Source organism: Fundulus heteroclitus, chromosome 11 (genome assembly GCF_011125445.2).
Source record: "Fundulus heteroclitus isolate FHET01 chromosome 11, MU-UCD_Fhet_4.1, whole genome shotgun sequence".
Taxonomy (NCBI): Eukaryota; Metazoa; Chordata; class Actinopteri; order Cyprinodontiformes; family Fundulidae; genus Fundulus; species Fundulus heteroclitus.
This window is the reverse complement of record NC_046371.1, coordinates 5,206,572-5,227,514: the sequence shown is the minus strand read 5'-3', so window position 1 is coordinate 5,227,514 and position 20,943 is coordinate 5,206,572. Positions and strand designations below refer to the sequence as shown.

At 38.8% G+C, this 20,943-nt stretch overlaps 1 protein-coding gene across 3 annotated transcripts in view; it reads left to right on the top strand.

Moving 5' to 3' along the window:
* The window catches only part of tmem132e (transmembrane protein 132E), a 622,280-nt gene that overhangs the window by 496,095 nt on the left and 105,242 nt on the right, over window positions 1–20,943 (top strand). For all 3 annotated transcript variants that reach the window (XM_012868888.3, XM_036142774.1, XM_012868887.3), the window contains exon 3: window positions 15,728–15,868. In XM_012868888.3, coding sequence (XP_012724342.2) covers window positions 15,728–15,868 — 141 coding nt within the window. The remainder of the gene's footprint in view (window positions 1–15,727; window positions 15,869–20,943) is intronic.

Here is a 20,943-nt window from a genome sequence, read left to right as displayed (position 1 = left end):
TCCGGGAAGGAAAATTAATAAAACATCTTGAAAGTTTAGCGCTTGCGACTGCCACCTCACAGCAGGAAGCTTTAGGTTGAATCTCCGGTGTGATCTGTCTTTCCCTGTTATTCTGGGGCCTGCGCTTCTTGGCTGCAAATGCTCCCGTTTCCTCACATCTTTCTTACGGGTGAATCTGTTTGTTGTTTTTAGGTCAGATGGACAGCAGCCTTAGAATAAACCAGGGGTTACGAAACATTTCAGCCTTTTTCGGTGTAGTTTTATGAGAACTCTTACAACAAAGCACCATCTACCCCCCCTGTGTTAAAATAAAGAATGTTGAGCATCTTGTAAAAAAGTTAAATTCAGGTAACGGTTTTACGAATAAGTTCACACTGAATCTTTTTAGCAAATCAGGATCAAATTCTTATTGGTATGAGGAATTTGAAACGATAGTGGAAACATTTCTGTGACTTTATTCTCATAATATCTTATTAGGGTCATTGTAGATTACAGAAAATAAATAATTTTTGCCATGAAGGAATACATTTCCACAAAAAAACTCAGATATATTTAGATTGATTTGACACATTTGTGGGAAATAAACTTGGATAAGATCTCATGTGGAAAAGTAGTGAGAATTTGAGAAAAAAAAATTACCAATTTCCAGGATTAAAGACATATATATATATGTTAAAACTAGGATATTCTCTGACATCTCATCTTGCGATCCCCCAATGACGTCTTCCTGACCCTCACTTTGGGAACCCCTGGAATAAACCATATTTTCTATTAAAAAAAAAGTAATATATCTGTAATATATAATTTTCTTTTTCTTTTTGGAGTCCACTAAGCGAGGTTTAGTATCTTCCTGCCTTAACTATAAAACATCAGTTAAAGTAGAAAAGTAGACACTTGTAGTTGCAATATATTCTGCACTTTGTCCTAATGTGGTTGAAGTTTTTCTACACTAAAACAACACAAATGCTTTGATTCAGTAAAGGAATGTTGAATGCAGTGGTGGAAAGCGTGAGCTAAGATTCATAATTGAGCAGGGACACAGCTATACATCATAACCTGGTCCTCTGGGTTTGCAACACGAGTGCAGAGGCGAACATCTATGTAGTTCAAAGTCACAGCGAAGAAGACATGTTTGATGCCAGCTGGTGGTTAATCCAGTGAAAAGAGAAGTCCTTCCCCAGAGTGTCTCTGTCACACGTAGAGGCAGGCTGTGAAGCGTGGCGATGAAACTGAAAGATAATACCCATGTTCAGGCATGTAGCATCAAAATATACCCAGTGTTCTACTTTTATGGCCCTTATGACCGAGCGAGGACTTTCCCTTACAGGGAGCCACAAGCTGTAGGATCAGCTGCTACATGCTTAGCTCATTTAAAACAGCTTGTGGTTCTTACAAGTGCTTCATTTTATATTCGAGGTCTCGTTGGACAAAGTTGTCTGCTTGCAAAAAAAAAAAAAAAATCACTCTCATGTACGTTGAATGTAGACCACTTTAATAGTTACACCATGCCTGCAGAAACACCCTTATTATTGCTGACATACATTCATAAATTGAACAATGGTCCACATTAACATGAGTTTTAACCTATATATTAGATCACAATCACCTACTACACAGCATCGATGTGTGCAACCTAATTATCAGATAAAATCATATTTATTTGTCATTGCAACTTGCAGATTCCACTGCAAATTAGCTTCTATATTTAACCCATCCCTCAGGGGAGCACATTGTGACAGGAGGACTGCTTGGAGGGGATAGAACCACTGAGCTATATTATACACTGGAGTGCTAATCGCCCGCTGTTAGAACGAGTCGCTTTGAAGCCACCAGCCGCCATATTGGTACTCCCTATTTCCCCCCAGTAACTAGGGAATATGTGCGCTACAGGATCGAATAACGAGGATTTTCTCATGTTCATGGGGGGGCTTAAGACTTTTAAAATGTCAAATGCCATATACTTTTATGTTATGTTCTAAAACTATCAAGTACTGAGAAAGTCATGTGCTGAAATATTTTACGTTTTATTTATTTAAATATTCATACACATATATATATATATATATATATATATATATATCATTTATAAATATATAAATAGCAATATACAAAAACATATATTTACATATATGTACACATACACATACTTATATATATATATATATATATATATATATATATATATATATATATATATATATGTGTGTATGAATATTTAAATATATATATATATATATATATATATATATATATATATATATATATATATATATATATATATATATATATATATATGAGTAACATGTAAAATATTTCAGCACCTAATTTCCTAGTAGTTGATAGTGTTAGTACATCCACTGACTGTAGAATTACCTGTGAAACGTTTTCACACATCCAGAAAACTGCTTGTTGTTGCAACCAAATCCTATTAGATTCTGTGAGAGTAGGGAGTAGCAAGATGGCGGCCAGTGACTCCAGTTTTTCGGCAAAATCAGCACTCCAGTGTATTATATAGCTCAGTGGATAGAACCCAGTACGTATTGTTGGCCGTTCCCTCTGAATGTTGCAGCGGACATTGAGCCTCGTCTGAGCTAATCCATTATTGTGTAGTGATACATCTGTGTGAATTATAGCCTCATTTTCCTGTTCTTAGCTGACAGGAGCGACACCTAATGTGGTCTTCTGCTGCTGTTGGCCATCTGCTTTTAAAGTCTCTGCGTTCAGACATGGTATTCTGCATTCCTTGGCTTTAAAGAGGGTTTTTTTTGTTTCATCTCAAACCTGTCTGCCCACTCTCCTCTGATGACATCTAGTCATTTTCATCCAAATAGCAGCTGCTCACTGGATATGTTCACTATTTCAGACAATTCTCTTTAATCCCGACAGGTGGGTCTTTGTAAAAAATCATAATAGGTCAGTGGTTTCTGAAATATTCAGACCAGCACATCTAGCACCAGCTACCACATGTCACCTTCAACGCTACTTAAATCTCCTAATTCGGATATTTGGTTCAAACTTCAATAAGGCGTTCTCCTCAGGTCTAGATGCATTGAATTGCTGCCATGTGATTTACTAATTTGTCATTTGTGTTAGCGAGCAAATTACGATCTGTGCCTAATGAGGTACTCAAGTTTAAAATGAGTAAGCTATTTTATATTGGTGCTCAAATTCAAATTTATAACTGTCCTCGGCGTCACTTCAAACGGAAAAGTTTGTACAGCCAGGTTACACTACATCTGCCAAATATAAAGTAATTATCTGTGGCTTGACTTAGTAGAGTATGATAATGTTAAGGTTAAACTTTCAAGTTGTCTAAGATTAGCAGAAGCATGCAGTTGTTTCATTTGCATGCTTCTGCTAATTTTAGTTGGTTAGCTAAGAGTCCAACTCTACAACACTAAGTCAATGATAACATTAAAGGTGTGTTCAAGTTCTGGAGAGGCTTAATAATGAATCTTTCATCTGAATTGGCCGACTTGTACCAGGAGAACATATATAAAACATGCAGGATAGCATCTCTTGATGATTAAACACCTTTTTTATAGGAAGAATGGGTCCTGGAGCTATATTTAAAGCAATTATCAAGTCAACACAAAACAAACAGTAGAAATAACCTTTATTGTCCCTCGGTTGGGAAATTCAGGTCCGCCAGCAGCAAAGAGAAAGACAAATGAAGTTAAAAATGTAAAAATAACAACATATTAGGACAATAAAGGGACATTGCAAATTACAAGCTTTAAAAACTGCCACCATAAATTAGATATTTGATAGCCATTAATTTAGTTAAAATGCAAATCCCAGTGAGACGGTATGGTTGGTATTTATCGTTTTTTTTTTCTTCTATATCACGGGCTTATATGATTACGGATTTACTCTGTTCCTGTGCAGGTACAGTGCAAGGGAAGGGTATCAGCTAATATCATAATACATTCATCAAAATGATAAATTAACAAAAACATAAAAATATAAGAGCAAGAGCAAGAATTTTCTCAATTAGTTTTTTTAGAAAGTTAAATCCTGCAGAGAAAGATGATTCCAGGTTGAAGGTGCAGCGTAAGAGAAGGCTGTTTTTCCTAACTCTGTAGGAGTTGAAGGACAAATCAAAGGCATTAACCCAAGAATGGATTTATAGATAAAATGAAACGGTGAAAAACTGCACAACAACAGTGACTAATGAAAGAACGCAATAAGCAAAGATGGCCAAGAAATCTGCGTCTGGCTATGAATTGTGGAGCTCCATGATAAACTGAAGCTAATAAATGAAGACATCCGTGTGAGAAATTAATATATTGAATTATTTATTGATTGCTTTTTAAGGTTAGGTTGAAAATACAACAGTAACTCCTCACTGGAAGCCAAAAAGAGTGTTATATTAAATATTTGCTTTTGAAAGTTCCTCTTTCAGAAAGAGCTCTGATTGGTCTGCTACATATTCTGAAGTAAAGGAAGAAAAGGCTGGGATGCAATTAAACCATTTTAGGACGTGGTGGAAAAAAGTGCATTTTCTTTCTCTGGAGTTTAAGTGGTACGACTTGGCGGACCTTCAATAAGAAAGGATCTATTAAAACTGAATTAAAGGAAAGTCAATAATTTCAAAGTCTTCTAGGTCTTTACCTTGACAAGATTGCTCAGTGTTGCGTGTGTAATGCTTTTTTTTTTTTTTTTGATGAATAGCAGAGATTCGAAGGCTGATCTTGCCTTGTGCTTAGATTATTGGCTTCTCAAAAATTTGACTATGAAAAATGCGTGCTACTGATATTCTGCTATGAAAAGATAAAATCTTACTCAGCAGCACTTATTGCTTTTTTAGCTAAAACTTACAGAATTTATTTCTCTATCAGTGTTTTGTGGTTATTCAGAGACCGTCATTTATATTTATATTCAGGCAAAACCAAATCTGCTGCTAAAAACAAGACACATAAAGGGCCAAAATGTACTTTCTTTGTCTTTTTAGACTGACATTAAAAAAAGAGGCATTTTGGGCTTTACATTCAGACTGAAAGCCCAAGAGGTTTGAATAAAAAACTATTATCTGAGTCGGTTTTTCTCATCTATTCATTCTTGCATATTATATCTTTTATAATATTATCCTTCATTTGGGGATGATTTTTATCCAACCTTTTAGTATTGTATATGTAAATTGGGCTGTTATGAGTCCTTACAGGCTTAGAGGAACAAAATATGTATTTACCTTTTATGTGGAAGGATCTTTGCACCTTATTCTACTTTTGCATTTTGTTGTTTTTTTTTTTAGTTAAAACTCTTATTTTTCAAAATATGTCCCCCGACGCCTTTGTGTTTGATTTCTGATTATTCTCACATTGTCATTTAGCTGTAGTTATCTAAGATGTTTTGTCAGCTAAATGCCTGATAAACTATAAAGTCAGGCATTTGTAGTGATGCTGTGAAAATCCCAACTGTAGCTGTTTCTTGTTTTTATGTTTTTATTTATCTCATAAATCTGTTTTGGGGTACAGAAAGGTGCAAAAACTTTACAGAGTGGTGATAACAGCATCATCTGTAGCTGGGTGTTCACCTGAACCATAAACTGGACCGGAGTCCCAACACTGATGCTCTTTACAGGAAGGCTCAGAGCAGACTCTACCTGCTGAGGAGGCTGAGGTCTTCTGGACTGCAGGGGGCGCTCCTGGAGACCTTCTTTAACTCTGTGGTGGCATCAGTCTTCTTCTATGGTCTGTTGGAGCAGCAGCTGATCTGTAGCAGAGAGGAAGCGGCTGGATAAACTCATCAGGAGGACCAGCTCTGTCCTGGATGTCCCCTGGACCCAGTGCAGGTGGTGGGAGACAGAAGGACAGTAAAGAAAACATCATCACTGGTGGACAATGTCTCCCCCTCCATGCATGGAGCTGCTGCAGAGCTGCAGAGCTCTTTTAGTGACAGACTGCTGCATCCTAGATGCTCTAAGGGGCGTTTCTGCAGGTCCTTCCTCCCAGCTGCTGCTAGACTTTATAATCTGCTGCACACAACAGACTCAATAACTGTTTACATCATGCTAATAGTTACACAGGTTGTTATCCAACCATTAATAGTTTACACTGTTCCCAGATGCTAAGGTAACTTAGCTAGGGATGCTGCTGCACTATAATGCACATTGCATGACGTGCTATCGTGTGTTATGTGAATAGGCTGCAGTCTTTGCCACTGTAAAAAAAATATATATATATTTTTCCACTGTGCAATATTTATTTACTCTGGTATCTTCTACTCTTAGTGTTTCTTTAGAACTGATTTTAGATTAGACTGGTTTGTTCTTTTTTCTTCTTTCATCACTAATGATTGTGTGTAACTGTGTGTTTGTCGCTGTCACACCCGCATTGCTCCACTGCGGGACAATAAAGGAATTATTATTCTTATTACTCTTATCTGTTTGAATATTAGAAAGGTAAGGTGTGTTCCTTTTTTAGAAGTGTAAGAAATATTTGGACTGGTTTAACATTTTCCTGCTTTAACGGTAACCGATAGTCGATCTATTACTATTAGTTAATGTGTTAGAATTAGCACTGACAGCAATATCTGCAGTAAGATATCTAATATTAATATGAAACTAACTTTATAATGGTGAACCATTAGCTGGTTAGCATACATTTAACCTAATGCTAAAAACATCAGGTAAAACTTTCATTTTCAGAGATGGTAATAAATGACAAAGCAGTTTTATGATAGCACTTTAAAACTTGCACAAATTTAATTTGAGCCTTTTTTTATGTAGCATCTGTGCCAGTATTGTCTGCTTCACTCATCTCGTATTAATTAGCTCTCCAAAAACAAAGCAATTAATTCAAAAGCAGAGTGCCGTGTTTTGTATTTTTGCTCTTCGTTTTCCTTCTTCGCTTTGGTATCATTTTTAAATACCGGGAACATTGTGTCCAAATCGGCAGCAGAAGCTTCAGCTCTCTGATATTTCTCCAGCTTCTCGTATCCCAATTTACCGAGAGCCACCCCCCCTTTTTTAAGTAAATAAACAAAGCTTGTTCCTGGCGGCTACCCGAACCCAACTGGCTCTCCAGATGCATGTCTGTTATGCTGTTGAGAAAACCTCAAAAGCTTTTCACCCGTGCAGATAAAAAGCGCAGATATCAAAGTGTTTCAGGTGATTGATAAGATCGCTGCTTGTTTTCCAAGGTGGAAGACATATTTGTTGCTGAACAGTTGCCATCTGCAGCGAATTAGGTGTCACCGTGCCAGGGAAAGTGTGGACGCTCTTAGGAAGGATAGGTTTGATGTTGAGCCCTAAAGCAGCAGATGGTAGGACACAGATTAACTGAAGAAACACAATTTAATGATGTTTTGTTAGTTTTCACACTCTTTCCTAATACAGGAATTCATTGAGTCAGAAAAGGGGGAGACAAATGAGTGAGTTTGAGTCAGGATAGATGGAAAAACGACCCTTTTTCAAACGCAATAATGCAGGGGTGTCAAACTCCTTTTGGTTTAGGGGCCGCATTCAGCTTAATCTGATCTCAAGAGGGCCACACGAGTAAACTCATTGCAAGATTAAATAGAACTAATAAAAGTGGACTTGTTGTTGATTTTTATATTAAATTAATTTCACTTTTACACAATATATTATGAATAACCTCAGCGTTTTTAAGAAAAGTATGTGCAATTTCAACAATACTTTTACTCAGTTAAACATTTACATGCATAAGAACTGATCACAGGGATTGTACAATGTTGAAAAACATTTATTCACATTTTTTGGAACTTAAAAAAGCTGTCCTGCATGACAAAATACATTAAACAGATAAAAATTAAGAAATGGTTTAAAATCAATTTTCCACATCTAAAGCTCAGTGCCATCATCTGCTGATTAAAACACAGCGCCCCTCGTGGACAATATAGGAACTGCAGATTCTCAATTAAACAAAGTACATGTTTTTTTTTCAATAATTGTTTTATCATTCTCTTCCTTTTATCTCCTCTTTCTTTCATCTTTTCTTTTTTTCTTCTTGTTCTTCCTTTCCTTTCCTACTTTCCCATTTTAGTGTCCATATCATTTGAGATATTCCCCGCATGAATCATAATAAAACTATTCACATTCATAAATCAAGCGGAGCACTATGGCAAAAGCCGTTCTGCTCCACTGGTGAAAGTCGAATCTGATGAGCTATTTTTGACATTAAGACATAAGACAATAATTCTTATTGCCACATTGCCAGACAGTACACTGAAAAAAAAGAAAAAAAAATTTTTTTTTGTTTTGAATAATGATAATGCATTTAGCCACCGGGCCGGACTAAATTGTTTGGCGGGCCGGAACTGGCCCACGGGCCGTATGTTTGGCAACCCCTGCAATAATGCCTTAGAGTTAGACAGTAATTTTTATTTTGCTATTTAGTTTTATTTCCAAAATGTGATTATACAGTACACTAACATCACTTTGTGATTTAAAGAACTGCATAAAACGCACAGGTGCACATGTTAGGGAGGGTCTCAGGTTGGCCTGCTCCTTTCCGTGCGTGAACAATCTGCATTATTGGTTAACTGATCCCAAAAAGCCTATGAAATACGAGAGACTCTGCTATCTTGCATCAGCGATGCCTACAATTGTCTGGAAACTCAGTTTCTCCAGGGGAATTAATTGGGTTTTCCTTTCATCTACACCTGACAGACTAAAATTCAAATTCAGCTTATACTGTACAATGCTTTGCCTTAAGAGTTTGTGTTGTGGAAGAGTTTGGAGACTTCAGAGATCACTGAGGAGTGCCTAGCACCTCCTCAGAATACCTCCTGGACTTTTCCCTTTGCTTTCCAGACACAGCCCAGAGAAAGGAGATCAGGGCACCTCCCTGTGGATAAGGAGACCCCAGGGCAAACCGTACAGTAATTCGATAAGGGTCTGCGTTCAAGGTAGAACACTACATAACGCAAAGTGGGGGACGCTTAAAATAGGAAAGCACTTTTATCCTGGTATTCAGTCCCTAAATAAGTTTGATGTTACAAAAAGAAGACCTCATCATCTATGAGGTCATGAGATATAAATCATGTTTGAAGAATGAGATCCTGTACGCTGGAGGCCAAAAAGAAAAGCTTCCTCCATAAGGTGCCTGGCCTCAGCCTCAGAGAGGAGGTAAGGAGCTGCCTCTCCTGAGGTGAAGGCCCCTGCTACTCCTCATCTACAGGGATCAGCTGAGATGGTTGGGAGATCTGATCTTCTAGCCTTCTCCCTTTAGACTATTCCTTTACATCCCAGGGCAGAAAGAAATGTTAATTCAGGAGCAGCTGGACAGCGCTGCTAAGGAGACGGAGGTCTTTCTGTCATCCTGGACCTCTACTACTGATACTGATCTCAGATAAACAACGGAGGGAGGGAGGGATGGATGGATGGATGAGGGGAAAAGGGGAAAGACGAACAGAGGGATGGATGGATGGAATGATGGATGGATGGATGGACAGATGGAGGGAGGGAGGGACGGAGGGAGGGGTAAATGGAGGGATGGATGGATGGATGGAGGAATGGTTGGATCGATGGAGGGTTGGATGAATGGAGGGTTGGACAGATGGATGGATGGACGGATGGATGGAGGGAGGGATGGATGGAGGGTTGGATGGATTGATGGATGGAGGGAGGGGTAAATGGAGGAATGGATGGATGGATGGATGGATGGATGGATGGATGGATGGATGGACAGATGGTTGGATGGACAGATGGATGGAGGGAGGGAGGGATGGATGGATGGATTGATGGATGGAGGGAGGGAGGGGTAAATGGAGGAATGGATGGATGGATGGACAGATGGTTGGATGGACAGATGGATGGATGGACAGATGGATGGAGGGAGGGATGGATGGATGGATGGATTGATGGATGAGGGAGGGAGGGAGGGGTAAATGGAGGAATGGATGGATGGATGGATGGATGGAGGGAGGGATGGATGGAGGGTTGGATGGATTGATGGATGGAGGGAGGGAGGGGTAAATGGAGGAATGGATGGACAGATGGATGGATGGCTGGCTGGACGGATGGATGGATGGACAGATGGATGGAAGGATGGATGGATGGACAGATGGATGGAAGGATGGATGGATGGACAGATGGAAGAAGGGAGGGGTAAATGGAGGAATGGATGGATGGATGGATCGATGGATGGATGAGGGGAAAGGGGGAAAGACAAACAGAGGGTCAGATGATGGATGGAGTCCTCTTTCTCTTTTTTTAACCTGACGTAATCATTTCATTCCTCGGTCATTTCCAGACACATCTACCAGCTTAAACCTTCAAATTAAAGAGCAAAGTTATTGTTTTTATCCTAACATTTAGACCGCCTCGACGGGTGAAAACTGGAAATATTTATAAAATGTTCAGCTCACAGCGTGTGTTGTCCACCCCCCCCCCCCCCACCCCCACCCCTCCCACCAAAGAAAAAAAGGAGAAATGAATTCTTATTGTGAAGCAGAAGCTCGCCGCAGCTTCAATCAGGGATCAAGGTGTGCTGCGGTCAACAGAACAAAACAGAAAGCCCGCTAACTCCAAGGGGGATCCAGGAGGCAGCTCAGAAATCTGGCCTGGAATGTCTCCTCCTCACAAGCTCTCCTGTTTAGCAGTCCGTCAGCCGAGCCACGGCCTAATAGGTGTTGCCATGGCAGAAGGCATCTGTGTGGAATGAGTAAGTAACGGCTGGAGTGGCTCACGCCGCCTTTCCCGCTCTGGCTCTGCGTAGGAGCAGCGGCAGAATGACCCGCGGAGCTTCTGAGAATCTGGGCGTTGTGTTTTCCCCCACCGCTTGCTGCTGCTGCTGCTGCTGCTGCTGCTGCTCAGCTTGTACATTAGCCATGCTCTTTCATTAATCAGCATTAACGCAGGTCCACGGGGAGCCCGGTTCATGCGGCGGTCCCACCGGGAGCGCTCCATCCCCTCTCATTTGTGGTTCAGAAGTGAAGCTGAGTCTGTGAAAAAGGGGCCGTCTGATTAAAAGCGTTGGTTCTCTCTGCAGCCCCCCTCTCAAAAGACGATGATGAATATGTAGTGGCTTTTTATAAGCCGCTGATGAAAGTAGGCAATGAATACAAATACAAGTATTATTCATCGGGGTAGCACCCCTAACCCAGGAAGTGCGTTGGGAAATGGTGATGCCTTACAGTAATGAGGAATTATCATCTTTTATGATCTGTATTTTTACAAGCCGCACTTATCGAGCAGCAAATGGGTCGCCTCGTTTAGCGATAGTCGGAGGGTATTAAGTTTCTCCTCTTCAACCCACATCAAAGGCAACAGGCTTGATCAAGATGCATCTGTAAACGTTACATATTTCCCTTTTATCTCCGCCTGACGGGCCACATCAGATAATTACTGTATTTTCTCTAATGTGGAGGATTTGATGAAAGAACAAAACAGGGGCAGAAATAATTCTTTGGATGCCAGATCCGTCATCTTTGATGTGAGCATCTCTGCCTCGGATGACCTGCTTAGGATGAGAAACACAAAGACTTCCTGTCAATTTGTGTGACTCTTTGCTTAAAAAAACAAAAGTGATAATCTAATATAAAATGATTTGTCTCATGGACAATATTCAGAATTAAACAATATGTTGGGGTTTGAACTACTAAAAAGGTTTGAAATAGGAATTAAATCATGTTTGTTTTGCACAGTCCTTGACAGATTGAAGCGATAGTTTTGATTTTTTTCAGAGTGGGGTTGTGTTGAGAGGTTATGTGCAGAAAGTGTCTTACCTGAAGTGGTAATCGGTTTGCAACTTAATTTTTTAGAGCAGACTAAAAAAAGAATAAGTAGTGGGCTTCTACCATGTTAACACAAGCTTCATGCTGCATTCACACATTTGAGCATCAAAAAGGCGTCTGACGCCTCAACTGGGACGCTTGTGCAGAGTGTTTATGACGCGCTGAGCAAAGTGTGGACAGACTCTAATGCAGAGAAATATTTAGTGTGGTAAAAGTTTTGATAATTTAGCCGAGATCTCAACTTCCTCGCTAATTTTCCTCCTTGCAAGGTCCTTTACTGTCTCTGTAGTGATAACTCGACTGATTATAGGTAACTGGATGGGCACAAACGGCGAAGATTAGTTTGTCCTCCGTTGTCGACCTCCCGGCTTTTCTCGGTCCTTAGTGGACCTCTACGTCTCTCTGATTGGTTGACGCTACGCATCCAGCTGCAAAAGTTCAGATTTTCCAACTCTAGCGTCTGCCGCTTCGGAAGCTCAGACGCTTAAAATCTGAAAACGCGACGGGTGAAGCACGCCACAGGCCCTCGCTTTGCTCCTAGACAGACTTTGCATGTAAAGCAGATGCACCTGAGGCTCAAATCACGTTGGGTCTGAATGCAGCATAAGACTAAATAAGTCCCAAAAATATGAACTCCTCTCGCAGGGTCAGGTTTTAAAACAAATATTTCATTTTAAAAACATTTTTCTTCTAACTTGCAATAAAGTTAATGTTTTGGAATGGCCAAGTCAGAGTCCTGACCTCAATGAGATGTGTGGAAGGAGCTATAGATGAGGGGAGCTTATCACCAAAAACAGCCAAAATACCTGAGGAAATCTTTTCAAAAGCGGGTCAGAAATTATTAGAAGGGTTTGATTGATGTATTAAGAGTTGTACAGTTATAATTGGCAATGGTATAAAGAATTTAAACACTGCCAGTTTTTTATTTAATACCTTATTTTTCATTGTTGAGGTACCTGCCTCATTTTCTGTCAGACACTGGTTGAAAATAATTTTGAATTTAAATCTGGTGAATAATTTTGGCCTTGTAGCTCATTGGTTTTTGGTTATTTTGTTTTCATTTGCCTCCAGTTTTGAGCTCGTGTAAAAGCATAAATTGGGTTGTCGTCGTTGCGTATGAACAGTACTCTATAAATAAAAACTGAGGCCGAGCAGCGAGGTGAAGCAGGTTCTGGTGTGTGTACCACGCAGAGGCCACGATGAAATCAGCCGCAACCAAATCCCCACAGAAAATAAGGGGTAGGTCCTAGAGTTCAAGCCATCAATATGTATGCTGCGCAAGTCATCAGATACCCTGCTGGTGTAACAGCCTGGCCAAGAAAGAAAGGAGCCGCTGATACAAGGAGAAAAATCCGTTTCAAGTCCAGCACCCTGAGATTGTGTGCTAGACATAAAGAGCAAAGTTGAGCGCTGGTTGGTGTAAGCGCCACCATCCAGGATGAAACAGCAAAGGTGCTTTAATATATCAGGAATATGGCAAATAAGTGAAATGAATGGGACCTACTGAAAGATGGGGCAATGACCTTCCAGCTCCAGTTAGGCAGAAAAAAAACAACCTTGTTAAGACAGTTTGTACAATCAGAGCGGTTGTTTGTCAAAGTCGACCTGTAATAATCTGAGGAGGGTTTTTCTTTCTGTAAACAAGGTAAAATCCATTTATTCTTATGGTATTGAGTTTTTTTTTTCCTCTGAGCTGCAACTATAAATAACTTTCATTCCAATAATAACGAGGCTTTATTGTAATTTTTGTAAAAAAAAATATATTTTCTGGGAGCCAGAACACTGCTTGTAATGAACAGAAAGAAATTCATGAAGCAGACTAGCAAAACCCAGTTGTGTTAATAATTAATTTGTCTTGTATTTCATGAAAATGAAACCATCAGCTCAGTAATCTCCTCTGGTTCTGCTGGTCTGAGCCATTTTCTCCATCGCTGCTTTGGTGAAAGTCAATAATAGGGAAGACGGGTGTGTTTTTTTTTTTCTTTGCTTCTTTTGTATTCACCTTAATGGCGCTCCCCGGTAAAGTCAGTGATGACATCTACCAGCCACAAATGCTCTGTAGTACATTTAAATGGAAAAACGTGAAATATTTGCTAGTGATTTAACATTCCTTTTTGTTTTTTTAAGGGAAAATGCTGCCATTTACACATCAAATTGTAAAGAGGTTTTCTCTGTTTAGTTTTAGCGGCACTTGTATGACATGTTCAAATTAAATCTGTTGTCTACATTGTGCCAGTGGATATCTCAACATTGTGTTCCTGGTTGGAGAGTGTTACTGTTCTTTATTTTATTGACTAAATCTGTTCTGTTTACTTCATAAAAAAAACATATAAGGTGCATTATGTGATTTCTGAAAGGAAATATAGCTTAAGAAACCTTCAGCTCAGCAACATGTGAAATACTCCTTTAGCCTACATAGGCTACTGCTTGATATAAAAGGGACAGTTCAGATTGTTTTACAATTATGTTTCTGCAGAATAGATGAATTGGCATGAATTCTTACATTTTGAGATAATGAAGGAAGTTCTGCCTTGTCATTTTCTCAGGGCTAGCTAGCTACTCTGAAAATCCATCTGAGCTATTAGTTTTAGCTGCTATCGCTAGTTACTGGCACTTATCTGTTAGCTCTGAGCTTTTATTTCTAGTGTGTTGCCTTTAAGCCGTTAGGTTTAGACATTCAACCTTAGTCTTTAGCTCAAGGTATTTTCTCTAAGCTGTAGCGGTTTGAACTGTTGGCTGTAAGCCATTGGCTTTACCGATTAGTGGTCAGACGTTAACCATTAGCTCGGAGCTGTTAGCACAGCTGTTAGCACATGCTAGCCCTGAGCACTTATATCTAGTGACCAGCATTAAGATATAAGCTATTCACTTAAACCATTAACATTCAGCTGTTAGCTGCAGGTGTTAGGTCTAAGTGGTTCCAGGTGTTAACGTATAAACCATTAGGTTTAGCATTTGCTCTGTAGTTGAAAGTTCTAAGCTGTTAGCTTAACCTCTTAGCTCTATAGAGCTTTAGGCATGATCTCTGAGCTAATTATCTCTGACTACTTATCCCCAGCTACTAGCTAAGCCATTAGCTTTTGTTCTGAACTGTTAGTTTCAAGGCATTAGCCCAAACCTTATGCTCTAAACTGTTAGCTTTAGTACAAATATTAGTTTCACATCATTAGCAGTTGCTGTAAGCTCTGAGTTCGTCTAAGATGTTAAAGTTAGCCTTGGTGCCTTGTCACACTAAACATCTGCTTTACAACTATAGTATAACCTGAAATATTACAGTTAATAGTTTTTTTCATTACTCACTATTAAATTGTGGCACTAAAGTTGCCATAAGATGGTTTTGGTACACTTATACAACTGATACAACTCTTAGCACTTTGTACTACAGGTAAAATGGCATCAAATTATAACCAATAATCCAAAATATCTCTTTAATGAAAATAACCTTTCAATTTTCTTTCAGAGCATAGTTTGAACGAACATAATTATGTCTGGGACTTACATTTGATGTCCTGTCTTTAACCCTGACTTGCCTATACGGAAAATTATCCCCCATGGAGTTGGAGGTTACCACAGGAAAAATTTCCTAGTATGGATTATTATAAAAAATAAAAAAAACATTAAAAAAAGATTCAAACTGTTAAAAATTTAAAATGTAATGCAGGTGCAACAAAACAAAACTTCACCCAGCACATAAGAAAATATCCCAGATGGTGCTAGTTAATAATGTACAAATACCCACTGGCTTCTGATAGAGGGCTTGTTGTAGATTTATTCCTGCAGGAAGTGCTGGCGAAAAGCCTGACCTGCACTAGTCCCAACCCACTGGTCTCATGTATCACTGTACTGCCGTCTTCATTCATCTCTGCTACTGATTCATCTGTGGAATTGGTTTTGCTATGATGCAACGCGAGGTGGAGGTGTGTTGCAAGGGGTGCCCACCCTCGACCCGCGATATAAATCATACGCTGTAATAAAACTGACGTGCGCCGTTTTTTTTTTTTTTTCCTCCCTTGACGTTTTCTCACAGGGTCAAAGCGAAGAAAGGGGTGAACCTGCAGCAAACCAAGTCGAAGAACGCTCAGTGGAAGGTAGACTGGGAGGTTCAGTCCGGTGCCAAACATTCCATCACCACCATCGACGTCAGCAAGAACAAAGCAGTAAAGCAGGGGTAAGTCAACATAGTGTTGGTCTCCACTCTCTAATTACCTACTGCATCTCCCAAGTGTCTGCTTTACAAAGACACTCGTATTTGCCCTTCCCGAATCACCGAAGGTCAACAAAGATGTCATAAATCAAAGACCACAGTGAACTCGCTATTTTCTTTGACAGTAACATAGAATTTTAGGACATGGCAGTGGCTAAAACGGCTCATATTTTATAGGACAATGTTATAAACCAATAGACATAAACTTGCTTGGATCCATTAAATCGGCTGTTAAATTAGTTTATGTGGGAAGATGAAGTGGATTTCGATAGGGAGTGGTAAAATAATATAGAATAAATTCTTGTCAGAGAGCAACAATTAATGCAAGACACCCAGATCCTGCCTCAAGCTTATGTCTGGGCATTGATGTACCATACTACAGGATTCAATGAAAAGCAAAACGACAGTAGGTAAACACTTTATTTGCTTTATCTACTTTTTCAATGATCTAAATGTCGTAAGATGCCACAATAACTTGTGATGTTTTCTGAATTGACAATACGGCTGACTACCCAGGACACCACTCTGTCAGGGGTAGCACAAAGAAAAGCCATATCAATGTCACCCTTAAATTTTCTATAGCTTATTTGCATCTCCAATTTATAGATATAATGCACCCCACTTGTTTTGCATAGTGTAAGCTCTGCAAGAAAACATGGCTGTGAACCTAGGGTGGCTAAAGACACTTAAATCTAGATCTGACTGGAAAGCTTCTAATTCAGTGTTAAAACAAAGGACTAATTCCCATTTTTTTCAAGGAATTTGGACTGTTTGGTCATCTATAGTTGTCTAAAATAACCAGACATGGTTTTGCTAAAATTAGCAAAACCTATTTAAAAGGAATACTAAAATGAATAACTCCTTCATTCCCTCTTTAGAAACTCAAATAGCAGATTTCATATTTTTTGGCATCAAGACTACCTTGGATTAAGATTTTTATATAAAAAAAAAAATACATAAATAAATAGCCTGGACTAAATTATTCTACGAGTGCTGATTATATAAAATGTAGTTTTTATTTGTTAAAAAAAACAAGCAAAAACACAACAAACCTTCCATGTGGTTGACAATTTCTCTTAGTTTTGTACATTTTCGACAAGGATTACAGTACGTTATTCTTGAAGTCAGTATATTACTGACTAAAATACATGAAGTATTTTATTATCCCTCAAACCTCAGCCATTAACAGCCAGTAGTTATTTGTGTCACATTATGCTGAAGCAACAGGGTGCTAATAGTTGTCTTAGGTAAACGTTAAGACTAACCCGCAGAATTAAACAAATGGGTTTAATGGCTGTTTCTCTACAGAAGCAAAGAGCTTCCAATCAATAAATAGATGAAATTCCATTCATGCAACAACATGAAAACCTGTGCATCTAGATTTGATCCCCTGTGCAACTTTTCACAGCTGGTGCACTGATGCACTCGTATGTTACACGTGCGCTTCCATGCATCGTTGTACAAACAGGGTAATCCATCCATCCATCCATTTTCTACCACGTCTATCCCTCGTGGGGTCCTGAGGGGTTGCTGGTGCCTTTCTCCAGCTGTCAATGGGCGAGAGGCGAGGTACACCCTGGACAGGTCGCCAGTCTATGGCAGCAGGGTAATCCTAACATCCCTAAATTATAAAAAAAAGGTGATAAATGTGTTGTGTTTTACAGGCATTTGGTTGATGTGTAGACCTAAATTATAGGCACACATTTCTAAACTGATTATAATAATAAGTTATTTGTAGGCACCTTTCTTGACACTCAAGGACACCTTACAGAGTTTACCATAAAAAGAGATACAATATTAAAACTCACAGTAAAAATAAATGCATAATAAAACAGTGCAGTTGCAATCACAGTGCGTAGGCTACTTTAAACACATAATTTGGATTTGAAATGTGATAAAGCAGGGGTTCTCAAACTTTTCGTGGCCAGGGACCCCTTTAGATTCCTCATTCCTCTGATAGTATTTTTTAATGCATTAATCCTAATGTATGCAGTTACATACATTAGGAGTCATGTATGTTTCTAAATATTTATATAAATACACATACATTAGAGATTTGGTGGAGATAAAGTCAAACTCGATGTAACTATTGTCATACTTCCTAACAGACTCGTGCAATAAATTTGAGTATCATTGAAAAGTTAATTTATTTCAGTGACTCACTTCACTAAGTGGAACAAATTATATAGATTAATTCCACACAGGCAGATGTTTTGAACCGTTTTTCTGTTAAATATGATGATTCTTCACTTACAGCTAAACTCAACGTTTAAGATAAGGATATTACATCAGACCAATAAAATATAGAATGTGACTGTATATGCCACCATTATTACATCTAAAACTAATCGGATGGTAAGCGTTAAAACTAGCCAATCAGAATTGAGGTTTTGTTGGTTTCGAGTCACCAGGAAGTTAGAGTTCCTCTGTGGGGTTACATAACTTTCTTGTACATTTGTCATTCTGTTTTTTTTTTTTACTTTTTATCTGATTAGTCCATTCAGAGCTGCTTCATATGAAACCATTACCCTCCTTGAAATATTAGTATTTTTATTGTGGATGCTGAATTCATTTAAATAGACCCTTTAAAAAAAAAAAAACAGACACAGTGAACATCCATCACATTTCACTCCTGGGGCTTTACAAGAGCAAGGTTCGCTCCACCTCTGAGCGCCAACCACTGAGGGGAAGCAACTAAATATTAGCAACCATCTATCAAACTTTGTAATGCGTTCAGTTCATTAAGAGCCAAAGCAATGGGAGTTTGAGTTGAGACGGCAGCAGCGGCTGCTCCACATACCGGCATCCCTGCGGAGACCCTTATGGCTGAAAGCGGAGGTGGAGGAAGTAAGAGAAAATGGCCCTCACCTCAGGAGGGGGCCAACCATCCCTCTCTTGTTTACTCCTTTCCTGCTATATTTAGTGACCCGTGTCTTGTAATCTTTGCCACCCTGTCAACATGTGGGAATTGTCCAGTAGGGGTCAAGCATGAATGGAGGAACAGTGTGTCAGGCTGCATTTAGTCAAAAAAACTAAGCCAGGTCTGAGAACCTTAAAGGTGAATTACAACTGTACCCGCAAAATATCCTGGAAAAATATCAGTTTTTGATGTTTTATTCTGATCAAACTGACTGGAAATTAGCTTAAAAATAACCATTTCAAACGTTTCTTGGGTTTTTCTTTTGAAAATTTACGAATTGTCATCTGTCATCTTCCTGATATCGTCTCCGTGCAGGACCAAGCACATCATGGGAAGGTACCTCCCAGAAGTCTTCACGCCCGTAGAACCTTTTCACATGTTATCACGTAACCGTCCACAAAATGTCACGTGTTTTACTGGGATTTTATGTAATAGAGTTGTGCAGAAATGCCTAGCAGAATGCCACTAGGCCTATTTAAAAAGAAAAAGCCCATTCTACCTGTGAGCTGCATCTAAAACTTTATTTTATTCCGTTACTCTTCCTGTTTAATCACATTTGGATTTATATAGATTTAAAAATGACAATATCTATAACAAAGCATGAAAAATGTGTTTATTTTACATAAATTTAAGGTGAACTCTGAATCTTCTAGTTCAAAGATCAGCACTGGTAGCCCTTCTTATGACACATGACGAATGAAGCAGCTCTCAGTTTCAAAAAGGTTGGTGTCCCCTGGCCTAGTCAAAGGAAAACTTTGCATGCTTTTCAAAAAATAAAAATCACCAAGTAATTTATTCTTGGCATAAACGCAGTTCTAAATTTACAAATGTAGTATAAGGTTATGCTGCTAGCATTACAACCAGAAACCCTGAATTAAATTAATGATTGATTGCTTGGTGTTCTTGGTTGGTCTGGCTCTACAAAGGTGCTAAATTTGATTTTAGTATTTTAGATAAATTTAACAAAAATACAAAAGTTCTGCTGAGTTTTTTTCTCCCTCCAAGAAACTGATTTAGTTTATTAATAAGGAGAACTTTGGTTTTTCAGTTAATTGTGTCCTGGTGGCAACTGCGAACAGTCCAATTCTGCCCCCCTCCTCCTTAAATACCCCTTCATCCAAGCCCAAAAAGCCCCAACATGCATCACTCCGCATCACACTGACGAGAACATCTGGATGCAGATTTGATTGGAACATCTGGATTTTGTTTACAAGGAACAAACCCGAGATGGAATAAATGAAGTGAATTTTTTTTAGTTTTACCTTCTGGGTGTGCTGGTGATTCCTCCGTCACCCTCCCTGGCTTCATTCTCCACTAATTTACTTAAATCTTCTTCTTTTTAGAGCAAACTTTAGTTAAGTGCTTGAATTACCCAGTGTACTTTGTCTTTCCTGTAACCGTCCACCTGGAACAGTCTCATTCTGTAATAGCGGCTGCTTGGTAACGCCACATGAGAAGAAGAAAAAAATGCATTATTGATCGCTGTCAGTGGGGCTTGGGAGAAATAATGCTCTCCAAAACAGTCTGCTAATACCGCCGTCGCAGCCTGTACAAAGAGAAAGTCGATCATTTAATAAGATTCTTGGCTCTTTTTTTTTATTATCTATTATTTTATTTTTTTGCTTTCTAAATAACTCAGTGGGATAAGAGATGAACAAAGTCATTTTTGAAAACGCTGACACTGACTACCAGCCGCAGAGGAAAGATGACAGATAAAACGTAAAGTTTAAGAAGAACATGCTGATTTGTAAGTCTAAAATATTAATTTTAGGTGTTAACTGTTTAATGTTTGGGGGGGGAGGGGTATGATACAAAACAATCTAATTTAACTTATTTAAAATGAAGGCAAGGCAAGGCAAGGCAAATTTATTTATATAGCACAATTCAGTACAAAGACAATGCAAAGTGCTTTACATGATTAAAACATAGCAAAATAAAACAGAATAAGAGCAAGTAGGAATAAAATATAGATAGAAAATAGAACAAAAAAGTGGTGATTCAGTTAACTAGGACAGTTGAAGGCAATTTTAAACAAATGTGTTTTTAATCCTGATTTAAAAGAACTCAGGCTTTCCGCACTTTTACAGTTTTCTGGAAGTTTGTTCCAGATAATTGGAGC